Source organism: Clarias gariepinus, chromosome 20, assembly GCF_024256425.1.
Source record: "Clarias gariepinus isolate MV-2021 ecotype Netherlands chromosome 20, CGAR_prim_01v2, whole genome shotgun sequence".
NCBI classification, from domain to species: domain Eukaryota; kingdom Metazoa; phylum Chordata; class Actinopteri; order Siluriformes; family Clariidae; genus Clarias; species Clarias gariepinus.
Window position 1 is genome coordinate 22,170,866 of NC_071119.1, and position 14,685 is coordinate 22,185,550.

The 14,685-nt window shown below is 36.5% G+C and overlaps 1 protein-coding gene across 1 annotated transcript; it reads right to left on the reverse strand.

The window, feature by feature from the left end:
- Window positions 1–473: 473 nt before the first annotated feature.
- On the reverse strand, window positions 474–11,322 carry LOC128508294 (mucin-2-like). Its single transcript, XM_053479560.1, has 11 exons — window positions 7,224–11,322; window positions 6,949–7,079; window positions 6,469–6,530; window positions 6,250–6,374; window positions 4,165–5,945; window positions 3,838–3,902; window positions 3,440–3,615; window positions 3,200–3,312; window positions 2,539–2,603; window positions 2,253–2,428; window positions 474–1,281 (listed from the first exon to the last, which is right to left on the reverse strand). The coding sequence occupies exons 1-11, from the start codon at window positions 11,242–11,244 to the stop codon at window positions 1,190–1,192; spliced, it is 6,807 nt and encodes a 2,268-aa protein (XP_053335535.1). The 5' UTR covers window positions 11,245–11,322; the 3' UTR covers window positions 474–1,189.
- Window positions 11,323–14,685: the final 3,363 nt, after the last annotated feature.

Sequence of the window (14,685 nt, forward strand, 5' to 3'; positions counted from 1 at the left end):
AAGAGAGAGAGAGTGGCACTATACATAGTCAGTTTTATGCTTCTTCCACTAGATGGCATGTTTGGATATTTAAAAAATTAAAGGTTTTTAATGTTGAAATATTTTAAGTATTTAGGTCAAACAACAGAAAAAAAAATACATGAACCATCAAAACCTGAATTATGGCATACTAAGGATAGCAAATATTTTATTGCTGATTTAAATAACAGGATAGGAATTGTATTTCAGAACAATTTTACCATTGCTAATTATCATCAAGCGTCTGGACATGGTATTTGGAATGTTATTTGCTAAATTATTCATGCAATAAAAATTGCAATAATGATAATTGCAAATGGAACCAGTAATTGTGGATCTTGGCAGCAGGAAGTACACAAACCTTAGATATATAATTATCTCTAGGGAGACAGTAACTTAACATTCAAGTTGAACTACTACTAATAATAAAAAAACATTACTGATACAGCTTCTCAAGAGTTTATTAGAAGTTAAGTTGTGCCATTATAAATATAACATTCTATAGTGAATACAACCATATTATAACACACAGATGAATATATTAAAATATCTCAATAAATGTATATAGACTAAAGGTCTACATACCCACTGCAGTAAATAAATACATAGTGATGAGTGCATTGAAGTAGATTAAATGAACAAAAAATTGTAAAGTGCACAAGTTTAAATCATTAAATATAACAAATATTATGTCCATTACTTCCCATAGTAAATTGCATAACATGTGAATATACACATCTTTGGTACACAAAATTGTTGAGAAGCAGGCCAGAGTGAACACTGATAGACAGATAATGAATCTATTCTTGCTTAATTTAAATTAAATCATAATTTAATACAATGTGGGAAAAAAACATATTTTATCTATAGTAAAAATTTTACCATGTTTCGCATGGCAAAGAAATTCCTTCATTCTTGTATTTATTCTAAAACAACGACTCATTTACAAAGTGCCCATCACCAACTTTTATAGAACTTCTTAATAACTAAAGCTCTAAGTACTAACCAAACCGTATCATACAAGTGTGCTAGTACAAATGATTATTGTGTATTTTATGCATTCAGAGTATACTAAATAAAACTATCTATACATATTTGTATGTGTTCATTAATTTAATTGGTGTGCAAAACCTGGCGATGGTTCTTGCTCTAAATGGATGTTGTTTTAATATCAGCTGAACCATGACATCAGAAGTGAGACAGCAACCAGGAAGCACGCCATGGACACGTTGATCTTGCTGCTGATGTCGCTCGATGATATTACTGTTGGAATAAAACATAAATGACATGCTAGTCATAAACAGATCCTGAATGTCACAGCAACAATATTGCATTATTAGTTTTTAATTACAAATTAAAAGTTTGTTCTCCAAAGCTCAAGACCCGGGTGTGGTAACATGTCAGTTGAAAAAAATAACTTAAGTGTCAACACATTTAAAACATACAAAAAAAATCAGAAGAATTTCAAATCTGTTGATGTTTTAATACTGCTTGGTCAGATTGCTGTCACTTTATTTATATTTATTGGTGCCAATAGTTTATACCTAGTGTGAGTTTTTTCTCCTGCCAGCTTTTCTGTGGCATTTGAGCTCTGAAAACAAGTTCACTGAATGCACATCGGAATGCACATATTACATATAATAACAACATATTGCTAATCACTTTTCCACCAAATTGAACCATGTCTGGTGATAGAGCCGGTTTAGGGCTGGTCCAATAGCGAACCTCCTGAAAAATGGCCTTGGTTAACTCGCACTAGCTTCAATGCTAACGGCAATTATAGTGACAATTCTAGCGCTAGCAGCGATAATAGTGGCAATGCTAGCATTAAAAAAAATGCAAACGGCAAACACAAAAACAATGCTGAACTGCAACATGGCTTTGCGACCAGTTCTCCCAGCTATATTCTTGCTAGAAGGCATTTGAGCTTCCCATTGTATAATGGGTCTATTTTTTATTTTTTTAGGGCGGTTACAAACTTAAAGTTGGTCGTGATGCCCCTGACAGAAATGTTTTTTTGTTCTACCCCAGCAAAGTGTTGGTAACATGTAATATTTTTTTCTCTGTCAGAGGGCTAATGCCTTGGCTATCTGAAAACTAAGATCTGGTTTTGCTATTGGCCCCGAACTAGCTTCAGAACCACCATGGTTGAAAATGATAAACAGTCAATGAGCAGATGATGTTATTCCGTGCATAAATTTTTTCCCCACATTCCACATGTATACATTACTTACCGGTGCCGTTTACTATGATATCATTGATGAAGATCTTGAAGGGAAGGCTGTCATTTCTGGCAGCTCTTAGCATAGTGTTCCCAATTTGGGTGACGTTAGGAAGTCCAGCAGAGCTGGCAAAAGCCAAATCCATGAAGCTCAGAATTGAATCAGAATTTGCGAAAATACCTCCATTGCTAGATGTGGACAGATAAGGTTAAATAATAAATAGACGGTGTAAAATCAAATTTGGGTATAAAAACGAAAACAACTGGGTAGTGGTGCAAAGTGCACCTGAAATAAATACCTGTAGTTTGTCATGCCTAACATGTTGAATGAAGTAGGGAAGTCTTCTCTGAAAAAAGGGGTAAGCTGCAATGAAGTCAGAAGCATGTGTTAAAAGGTGCAATACTCGATATTTAAAATAAAAATAAGTGGGATATAAAATATGGTAACAATGGTAGTTTTAGTCAAAGTGTAAAAAAAACTTCACCTACTTAACTGCTATTTTACTTTTAAAATTATAAAATTAAACATGAATATAATATATTACAGGGAACATTCATATATATCAAAAGTAAAAAAAACTTGTATACAGTCTACGGCATGATGGCTAAATGATTAAAAATGCAGGATTTAATCAAATGACATTTAGTTTGTCTGTAACATAGTTACACAAATCTGAATAGTGAACAAAGAACATACTTTACCTTGAATAGATTTACTAAAAATGTTTTGAATAATTTTACTGAACCAATGATTGTTGTAATGATTAATAACAATGTTTTTATAATTTTATTTTATGAGATCAAATGTACTTCAGATTATAGAATGAATCATATGCAGCCTACATTTTCATTATGTCATACCTATTCGTGACCATTATGTTTCTGTGACAATCAAACAATAGGGAATACTGTTTGTATAAAAAAATCCTATACAACAATGTGTGATAATTTTATACTTACTCCATTTTTAATCATGATTGATCTGTTTGTAAATAAATCAGAAAGTGGATTTGAAAGAAGTCCTACAAAAGTTCCATTTGTTCGGAACCTCACAGGGATATGGTATGGCTCATCTGGAAATAGAAATTTACATTGGGGTGTGAATGAAAATATCTAGTAAAAAAATAAATATAGAGCCCAAATAAAGTGTTGATAAAATGTATCAAGATTTATGAGAATAAAATATATTTATATACTTACTGATGAGAGAGATTGTAGCTACATCCAGTTGGACCATGTAAGTATTGTTATATTCCGCAACATATTTCAGTGTGTCCACTACTTCTGTACCAGTTGGTATGGGACTTGTCGAGTTCTCATTGAATAATATCTCGACGCTTGCTTCAGTATTTTGATCTATACGTTTAGTTGTGGGGCTAGGAGAAAAATACATTTGTTAGTATTTAGTTCTTGTAATTTTTTAGCAGAAGCTTTTGCTATTATTATGCTACAATGATAGCATATTCTGAATAAACACGTTTTTAAATTTAATATTAAATAAAGATTGGATTTACAATTCTTTGGGTTTAAGTTGAAATAACATAAATACAACAATGTGTGTAAATTAAATAAATTACACATTTATAAGCAAGTCTTACATGAAGGCGAGGACAGTGGTCCGTATGAATAAAGAGCCATACTTCGCTGAAAAAATTTGATTCAACTAGAAAAAAAGGTTTATTATTATTATTATTGTTATTATTATTATTATTATTATTATTATTATTATTATTATTATTATACAATAATTTTATCTTTTATTACAGTTGTTCTACAGGCAGTAGTGACAGCTGTTTCTCTTACAAAGGTTCTATTACAATTTTTTAATTTATATGTTTTCCACAATTGTTAAATGAATTGAATTACATATACAGTAGTGTTCTGTGTTAGAAAATTAATATTTCAATGTATGGTCTAAGACTTACCACTGCAACCACCATGGCAGCCAATCCTTTGAATTCCTTACTGTTACGATCACTAAGCTGTTCAATATAGGGATACTTGAAACCAACAACTATCTCAAAAGTTGGCGGTGGATAAGTTAGTGCGATGGTTGTTGTTGCTGCTGTTGTTGTTGTGGATGTTGTCGTACTTCTCGTTGTTGTTGGTCGCAGTGTTGTAGTGGTAGCAGTAGTGGTTGTTAGTCCAGCTGTTGTTGTGGTGGTTGTTGTTTTTGTGTTTGTTGGTTGTAGTGTTTTGGTGGTGGTAGTGGTATATGCTGGTCGTGGTGTTATGATGGTGGATAGTGTTTTTGTAGTTTTTAGTTGTGGTAAGAGAGAGGTAATGGTTGTTAATTTTGTTGTCAGCCGTGCTGTTGTGGTATTGGTTGTTGTTGTTAGTGTTTTGTTGGTACTAGTAGCTGTTGGTTGTGGGGTTCTGATGGTAATAAGGGTCCTGGTGGTGTTACTGGTGGTAGCTGGCCCCTGTTTTGTAGTGGTAAAAATAGTGGTTGTTTGTCTAGGTGGTTTGGTGGAGGTTGCTGTGGATATTGTTGGTTGTGGCATTGTGGTTGTAGTGGGGTTTTTTGGTTGTGGTGTTGTCAGTTTGGTTGTTGGTGTTTTTATGGTTGCTGTGGATATTGTTGGTTGTAGCATTGTGGTTGTAGTGGGAGTTCTTGGTTGTGGTGTTGTCAGTTTGGTTGTTGGTGTTTTTATGGTTGTTTGTTGTGTATTGGTGGTGCTGTTGGTGAGAGTTGGTTGTTCTTTTGTTGTGGTAGAATTAGTGGTTGGTGGTTTGGTAGTGGTTGCTGTGGATATTGTTGGTTGTAGCATTGTGGTTGTAGTGTGAGTTCTTGGTTGTGGTGTTGTCAGTTTGGTTGTTGGTGTTTTTATGGTTGTTTGTTGTGTATTGGTGGTGCTGTTGGTAAGAGTTGGTTGTTCTTTTGTTGTGGTAGAATTAGTGGTTGGTGGTTTGGTAGTGGTTGCTGTGGATATTGTTGGTTGTAGCATTGTGGTTGTAGTGGGAGTTCTTGGTTGTGGTGTTGTCAGTTTGGTTGTTGGTGTTTTTATGGTTGTTTGTTGTGTATTGGTGGTGCTGTTGGTGAGAGTTGGTTGTTCTTTTGTTGTGGTAGAATTAGTGGTTGGTGGTTTGGTAGTGGTTGCTGTGGATATTGTTGGTTGTAGCATTGTGGTTGTAGTGGGAGTTCTTGGTTGTGGTGTTGTCAGTTTGGTTGTTGGTGTTTTTATGGTTGTTTGTTGTGTATTGGTGGTTCTGTTGGTGAGAGTTGGTTGTTCTTTTGTTGTGGTATAAGTAGTGGTTGTTTGTTTTGGTAGTTTGGTGTTGGTTGTTGTTGTGAGGATTGTTGGTTGTGGCATTGTATTTTTAGTGGTGGTTCTTGGTTGTGGTGTAGTCAATGTGGTTGTTGCCATTTTTATGGTTGTTTGTTGTTGTGTTTTAGTGGTGCTGTTGGTGGGATTTGGTAGTTTATTTGTAGAGGTGAAAGTAGTTGTTGTTTGCATTTTGGTGGTGTTTGTTGTGGGAATCACTGGTTGTTGCGTTGTGGTTGTGGCGGTTGTTGGTGGTTTATTTGTTTGTTGTGTATTGGTGGTATTAGTGGTTGTGGAGGATGTTAAAGTTTTGTTTGTTGGTTGCAGTAGTTCAGTTGTCATTGTTGGTGGTTTTGTGCTGATGGGAACAGTAGTAGTAAGTAGCTTTGCTGTAGTTGAGGGGGTGGTTGGAGCAGGAGTTGTACTATTAAAGGTAGTTACTGTAAAAGTAAGTAAAATAAAAGGTGTTATTCGCATTTTTATAAAAAATCGTGGTCAGAGGATTACTAAAAAACAGAAAAATTTATTATACATATACAGTATTAGTTAAATTATAAATAAGACAACACTCAATTTTACTGGGCCAGACTGACTATTTGAAGAGAGAGAGAAAAAAAAAAAAATATATATATATATATATATACTGTAGGTGTCACCTATAATACTCAGCAGTTGGCATTTAAAATAATTAATAAAATGCTCCTTATCTCATTTGAACCATTAAAAATTGTGCTTCATACTTACCAAAAACATTTGTCATATTAAAACCTGTAGGTGCCGTCCATATTGTTTCAATGATTCTATCATTACTGGGAAGACTCTGGTTATATGTGAAATTCAAATTCATATCTGTGATGGTTGATCCAGACCTATGAGGACAAACAAATGTATTTAACTTCATCAATTTATTAGAAAAGTTTATGAAATTTTTTTATAGAAATGGACTAGAAGCAAGGTCAATACCTGCAACGAATCACTATGAGGCTATTAAAGTTGTTAAATGCTGCCCTTAAGATTGGTTCAAGCTGTTTACAAACAAAAAGTGCAAAGACAGTTACTTTAAAGATTCAACATTAAAGGATAAGATATTCATTGCTGTATATTCTTAAGGCAAACACAACCTACAGTGCATAACATCTCTGATTTATTGTGTTAAGGATTTTATTTTTCCTTCACTTTTATGGAGAAGTCATTAAATTAAAAACATCCATCAAATGGCTATCCTGAGCTGACATGCTCATGTAACCTTCTTACAGTGACAGCAAAACTTACAACTTTACACAGAATGTATAAAAATGATGTATTTGTGGCTACGTATGAAATTACCAAACCGAAGATGCACTTACAAAAGTCTTGAAAACCAAGTGACTTTTAAAATTTAAATGTTAAATTCATATGTTTACAAAACAAAACTACATGTAAATTTTAATAAATGAGACAGACCTTTTTATTGACAAGGTTTGCTCGGTCATTAAATGCTGGTGAAGATTGGTTTAAAAGGGCAACATCAAATGGTTCATTAGTTGTAAAGCTAATATTCCTTATGTCAACTGCAGTCGTTGCGGGGGATTCATCTATGGAAAAAACATGTAGGAATATGTAAATGTTAAAGAGATGTTTGAGATAGCTAATATATTATTTGTGAACAAAAAGTAATTCTAAATAGTGTCTGAGTTAGAAAAATCCAGAGTTATACTCTGAATTGAAATAAGTTGCACCTGTTGTTGATTTCAAGATGATGCCTGTAGTTGATTTGAAAGAAATTGTTGATGATGGCTCTGATGTCATGGCTGTTGATGTTTCCAATGCCATGCTTGAAGTTGATTTGAAAGGAGAAGTTGATGATGGCTCTAATGTAGAAGTTGGTGTTCTTTCCATTGCAATGCTAGTAGTTGATCCTAAAGGAGAAGTTGATGGTGGCTCTGATGTAGAAGTTGTCGATGTTTCCACTGTAATGCTGGTAGTTGATTCTGAAGGGAAAGTTGATGATGGCACTGATGTAGCAGTTGTTGTTTCCATTACAATGCTAGTAGTTGATGCAAAAAATGAAGTTGATGGTGGCACTGATGTAGCACTTGTTGATGTTTCCATTACAATGCTAGTAGTTGATTCGAAAGGAGAAGTTGATGATGCCACTGATGTAGCAGTTGGTGAGGTTTCCAATGTTAATTCGAAAGATGAAGTTGATGGTGGCTCTGATGGAGAAGTTGATGATGTTTCCACTGTAATGCTAGGAGTTGATTCAAAATGAGAAGTTAATGTTGGTTTTGATGTAGCAGTTTGTGATGTTTCAAATGCAATGCTAGTTGTTGATTCTGAGGGGGAAGTTGATGATGGCACTGATGTAGCACTTGTTGATGTTTCCAATGTAATTCCTGTAGTTGATTTAAAAGATGAAGTTGATGGTGGCTCTGATGTAGCAGTTGGTGTTGTTTCCATTACAATGCGAGTTGTTGATTCTGAAGGAGAAGTTGATAATGGCACTGATGTAGCACCTGTTGATGTTTCCAATGCCATGCTTGTAGTTGATTCAAAAGGAGAAGTTGATGGTGGCTCTGATGTAGCAGTTGGTGATGTTTCAAATGCAATGCTAGTTGTTGATTCTGAGGGGGAAGTTGATAATGGCATTGATGTAGCAGCTGTTGATGTTTTAAATGCCATGCCTGTAGTTGATTCGAAAGAAATTGTTGATGATGGCACTGATGTCATGGCTGTTGATGTTTCCAATGCCATGCCTGAAGTTGATTTGAAAGAAGAAGTTGATGATGGCTCTAATGTAGAAGTTGGTGTTCTTTCCATTGCAATGCTAGTAGTTGATCCTAAAGGAGAAGTTGATGTTGGCACTAATGTAGCACTTGATGTTTCCAATGCCATGCTTGTAGTTGATTCAAAAGGAGAAGTTGATGGTGGCCCTGACGTAGCAGTTTGTGATGTTTCAAATGCAATGCTTGTAGTTGATTTGAAAGGAGAAGTTGATGATGGCACTGATGTAGGACCTGTTGATGTTTCCAATGTAATTCCTGTGGTTAATTCGGAAAATAAAGTTGATGGTGGCTCTGATGTAGCAGTTGGTGTTGTTTCCATTACAATGCGAGTTGTTGATTCTGAAGGAGAAGTTGATAATGGCACTGATGTAGCACCTGTTGATGTTTTCAATGCCATGCTTGAGGTTGATTCAAAAAGAGAAGTTGATGGTGGCTCTGATGTAGCAGTTGGTGATGTTTCAAATGCAATGCTAGTTGTTGATTCTGAGGGGGAAGTTGATAATGGCATTGATGTAGCAGCTGTTGATGTTTCAAATGCCATGCCTGTAGTTGATTCGAAAGAAATTGTTGATGATGGCTCTGATGTCATGGCTGTTGATGTTTCCAATGCCATGCCTGAAGTTAATTTGAAAGGAGAAGTTGATGATGGCTCTAATGTAGAAGTTGGTGTTCTTTCCATTGCAATGCTAGTAGTTGATCCTAAAGGAGAAGTTGATGATGGCACTAATGTAGCACTTGTTGATGTTTCCAATGCCATGCTTGTAGTTGATTCAAAAGGAGAAGTTGATGGTGGCACTGACGTAGCAGTTTGTGATGTTTCAAATGCAATGCTAGTTGTTGATTCTGAGGGGGAAGTTGATGATGGCACTGATGTAGCACTTGTTGATGTTTCCATTACAATGCTAGTAGTAGATTCGAAAGGAGAAGTTGATGATGCCACTGATGTAGCAGTTGGTGAGGTTTCCAATGTTAATTCGAAAGATGAAGTTGATGGTGGCTCTGATGGAGAAGTTGATGATGTTTCCACTGTAATGCTAGGAGTTGATTCAAAATGAGAAGTTAATGTTGGTTTTGATGTAGCAGTTTGTGATGTTTCAAATGCAATGCTAGTTGTTGATTCTGAGGGGGAAGTTGATGATGGCACTGATGTAGCACTTGTTGATGTTTCCAATGTAATTCCTGTAGTTGATTTAAAAGATGAAGTTGATGGTGGCTCTGATGTAGCAGTTGGTGTTGTTTCCATTATAATGCGAGTTGTTGATTCTGAAAGAGAAGTTGATAATGGCACTGATGTAGCACCTGTTGATGTTTCCAATGCCATGCTTGTAGTTGATTTAAAAGGAGAAGTTGATGGTGGCTCTGATGTAGCAGTTGGTGATGTTTCAAATGCAATGCTAGTTGTTGATTCTGAGGGGGAAGTTGATAATGGCATTGATGTAGCAGCTGTTGATGTTTCAAATGCCATGCCTGTAGTTGATTCGAAAGAAATTGTTGATGATGGCTCTGATGTCATGGCTGTTGATGTTTCCAATGCCATGCCTGAAGTTGATTTGAAAGAAGAAGTTGATGATGGCTCTAATGTAGAAGTTGGTGTTCTTTCCATTGCAATGCTAGTAGTTGATCCTAAAGGAGAAGTTGATGTTGGCACTAATGTAGCACTTGATGTTTCCAATGCCATGCTTGTAGTTGATTCAAAAGGAGAAGTTGATGGTGGCCCTGACGTAGCAGTTTGTGATGTTTCAAATGCAATGCTTGTAGTTGATTTGAAAGGAGAAGTTGATGATGGCACTGATGTAGGACCTGTTGATGTTTCCAATGTAATTCCTGTGGTTAATTCGGAAAATAAAGTTGATGGTGGCTCTGATGTAGCAGTTGGTGTTGTTTCCATTACAATGCGAGTTGTTGATTCTGAAGGAGAAGTTGATAATGGCACTGATGTAGCACCTGTTGATGTTTTCAATGCCATGCTTGTAGTTGATTCAAAAAGAGAAGTTGATGGTGGCTCTGATGTAGCAGTTGGTGATGTTTCAAATGCAATGCTAGTTGTTGATTCTGAGGGGGAAGTTGATAATGGCATTGATGTAGCAGCTGTTGATGTTTCAAATGCCATGCCTGTAGTTGATTCGAAAGAAATTGTTGATGATGGCTCTGATGTCATGGCTGTTGATGTTTCCAATGCCATGCCTGAAGTTGATTTGAAAGGAGAAGTTGATGATGGCTCTAATGTAGAAGTTGGTGTTCTTTCCATTGCAATGCTAGTAGTTGATCCTAAAGGAGAAGTTGATGATGGCACTAATGTAGCACTTGTTGATGTTTCCAATGCCATGCTTGTAGTTGATTCAAAAGGAGAAGTTGATGGTGGCACTGACGTAGCAGTTTGTGATGTTTCAAATGTAATGCTAGTTGTTGATTCTGAGGGGGAAGTTGATGATGGCACTGATGTAGCACTTGTTGATGTTTCCAATGTAATTCCTGTAGTTGATTTAAAAGATGAAGTTGATGGTGGCTCTGATGTAGCAGTTGGTGTTGTTTCCATTACAATGCGAGTTGTTGATTCTGAAGGAGAAGTTGATAATGGCACTGATGTAGCACCTGTTGATGTTTCCAATGCCATGCTTGTAGTTGATTCAAAAGGAGAAGTTGATGGTGGCTCTGATGTAGCAGTTGGTGATGTTTCAAATGCAATGCTAGTTGTTGATTCTGAGGGGGAAGTTGATAATGGCATTGATGTAGCAGCTGTTGATGTTTCAAATGCCATGCCTGTAGTTGATTCGAAAGAAATTGTTGATGATGGCTCTGATGTCATGGCTGTTGATGTTTCCAATGCCAGGCCTGAAGTTGATTTGAAAGGAGAAGTTGATGATGGCTCTAATGTAGAAGTTGGTGTTCTTTCCATTGCAATGCTAGTAGTTGATCCTAAAGGAGAAGTTGATGATGGCACTGATGTAGCACCTGTTGATGTTTCCAATGCCATGCTTGTAGTTGATTCAAAAGGAGAAGTTGATGGTGGCTCTGATGTAGCAGTTTGTGATGTTTCAAATGCAATGTCTATAGTTGATTTGGAAGGAGAAGTTGATGATGGCATTGATGTAGCAACTGTTGATGTTTCCAATGTAATTTCTGTATTTGATTCGAAAGATGAAGTTGATGGTGGCTCTGATGTAAATTCTGGTGATGTTTCCATTGTAATGCTAGAAGTTGGTTCAAAATGAGAAGTTGATGATGGCTCTGATTTAGCAGTTGTTGATTTTTTCAATGCCATGCCTGTAGTCGATTCAAAAGAAGTTGTTGATGATGGCACTGATGTCGCGGCTGTTGATGTTTCCAATGCCATGCCTGAAGTTAATTTAAAAGAAGAAGTTGATGATGGTTCTGGTGTAGCAGTTGGTGTTGTTTCCATTACAATGCTAGTAGTTGATCCTGAAGAAGAAGTTGATGATGGCACTGATGCAGCACCTGTTGATGTTTCCAATGCCATGCTTGTAGTTGATTCAAAAGGAGAAGTTGATGATGGCACTGATCTAGCAACTGTTGATGTTTCCAATGTAATTACTGTCGTTGATTCAGAAGATGAAGTTGTTAATGGCTCTGATGTAGATTCTGGTGATGTTTTTATTGAAATGCTAGTAGTTGATTCAAAATGAGAAGATGATGATGGCTCTGATGTAGCAGTTGGTGATGTTTTAAATGCAATGTCTGTTGTTGATCCTGAAGGAGAAGTTGATGATGGCACTGATGTAACACCTGTTGATGTTTCCAATGTAATTCCTGTGGTTAATTCGGAAAATAAAGTTGATGGTGGCTCTGATGTAGCAGTTGGTGTTGTTTCCATTACAATGCGAGTTGTTGATTCTGAAGGAGAAGTTGATAATGGCACTGATGTAGCACCTGTTGATGTTTCCAATGCCATGCTTGTAGTTGATTCAAAAGGAGAAGTTGATGGTGGCTCTGATGTAGCAGTTGGTAATGTTTCAAATGCAATGCTAGTTGTTGATTCTGAGGGGGAAGTTGATAATGGCATTGATGTAGCAGCTGTTGATGTTTCAAATGCCATGCCTGTAGTTGATTCGAAAGAAATTGTTGATGATGGCTCTGATGTCATGGCTGTTGATGTTTCCAATGCCATGCCTGAAGTTGATTTGAAAGGAGAAGTTGATGATGGCTCTAATGTAGAAGTTGGTGTTCTTTCCATTGCAATGCTAGTAGTTGATCCTAAAGGAGAAGTTGATGATGGCACTGATGTAGCACCTGTTGATGTTTCCAATGCCATGCTTGTAGTTGATTCAAAAGGAGAAGTTGATGGTGGCTCTGATGTAGCAGTTCGTGATGTTTCAAATGCAATGTCTATAGTTGATTTGGAAGGAGAAGTTGATGATGGCATTGATGTAGCAACTGTTGATGTTTCCAATGTAATTTCTGTATTTGATTCGAAAGATGAAGTTGATGGTGGCTCTGATGTAAATTCTGGTGATGTTTCCATTGTAATGCTAGTAGTTGGTTCAAAATGAGAAGTTGATGATGGCTCTGATTTAGCTGTTGTTGATGTTTCCATTGTAATTTCTGTTGTTGATTCGAAAGATGAAGTTGATGATGGCTCTGATGCAGATTTTGGGGTTGTTTCCATTGTAATGCTTGTAGTTGATTTAAAAGGAGAAGTTAATGATGGCATTGATGTAGAACCTGTTGATGTTTCCAATGTAATTCCTGTTGTTGATTCGAAAGATGAAGTTGTTAGTGGCTCTGATGTAGATTCTGATGATGTTTCCATTTTAATGCTAGTAGTTGGTTCAAAATGAGAACTTGATGGTGGCTCTGATGTAGCAGTTGTTGATTTTTCCAAATCCATGCTTGTAGTCGATTCAAAAGAAGTTGTTAAAAATGGCTCTGATGTAGCTGTTGTTGATGTTTCCAATGCCATGCCTGAAGTTAATTCAAAAGAAGAAGTTGATGATGGTTCTGGTGTAGCAGTTGGTGTTGTTTCAATTACAATGCTAGAAGTTGATCCTGAAGAAGAAGTTGATGATGGCACTGATGTAGCACCTGTTGATGTTTCCAATGCCATGCTTGTAGTTGATTCAAAAAGAGAAGTTGATGGTGGCTCTGATGTAGCAGTTTGTGATGTTTCAAATGCAATATTTGTAGTTGATTCGGAAGGAGAAGTTGATGATGGCACTAATCTAGCAACTGTTGATGTTTCCAATGTAATTACTGTTGTTGATTCGGAAGATGAAGTTGTTAATGGCTCTGATGTAGATTCTGGTGATGTTTTAATTGTAATGCTAGTAGTTGATTCAAAATGAGAAGTTGATGATGGCTCTGATGTAGCAGTTGGTGATGTTTTAAATGCAATGTCTGTTGTTGATTCATAAAGAGAAGTTGATAATGGCACTGATGTAGCAGTTGGTGATGTTTCCAATGCCATGCTTGTAGTTGATTCTAAAGAAGAAGTTGATGATGGCACTGATGTAGCAACTGTTGATGTTTCCAATGCCATACTTGTAGTTAAATCAAAAGATGAAGTTGATGGTGGCTCTGATGTAGCAGTTTGTGATGTTTCAAATGCAATGTCTGTTGTTGTTTCGGAAGAAGTAGTTAATGATGCCACTGATGTAGCAGTTGGTGATGTTTCCAATGCCATGCTTGTAGTTGATTTGAAAGGAGAAGTTGATGATGAAACTGATGTAGCACCTGTTGATGTTTCCAATGTAATTTCTGTAGTTGATTTAAAAGATGAAGTTGATGGTGGCTCTGATGTAGCAGCTTTTGATGTTTCCATTAAAATGCTAGTAGTTGATTCTGAAGGAGAAGTTGATGATGCCACTGATGTAGGACCTGTTAATTTTTCCAATGCCATGCTTGTAGATGATTCGAAAGGAGATGTTGAAGATGGCACTGATGTAGCACCTGTTGGTGTTTCCAATGTAATGCCTGTACCTGAGTCAAAAAAAGAAGTTGATGGTAGCTCTGATGTAGCAGTTGGTGATGTTTCCATTACAATGCTAGCAGTTGATCCTGAAGGAGAAGTTGGTGATGGCTCTGATGTAGAAGCTGGTGATGTTTCAACTGTAACGCTAGTAGTTGATTTGAAATAAGCAGTTGATGGAGGCTCTGATGTATCAGCTGGTGAAGTTTCCGATGTGATGCCTATAGTTGATTCGAAAGATAATGGTTCTGATTTAGAAGTTGGCGAAGTTATCAGTGTAATGCTAGCAGTTGATTCTGAAGAAGAAGTTGACAGTGGCTCTAATGTAGAACTTGTTGATGTTTTCAGAGTAATGCCTGTAGTTGTTTCGAAATAAGAAGTTGATAGTGGCTCTGATGTGGCAATCGGTAATGTTTCTATTACAATGCTAGTAGTTGATCCTGAAGAAGATGTCAATGATGGCATTGATGTAGCACCTGTTGATTTTTCCAA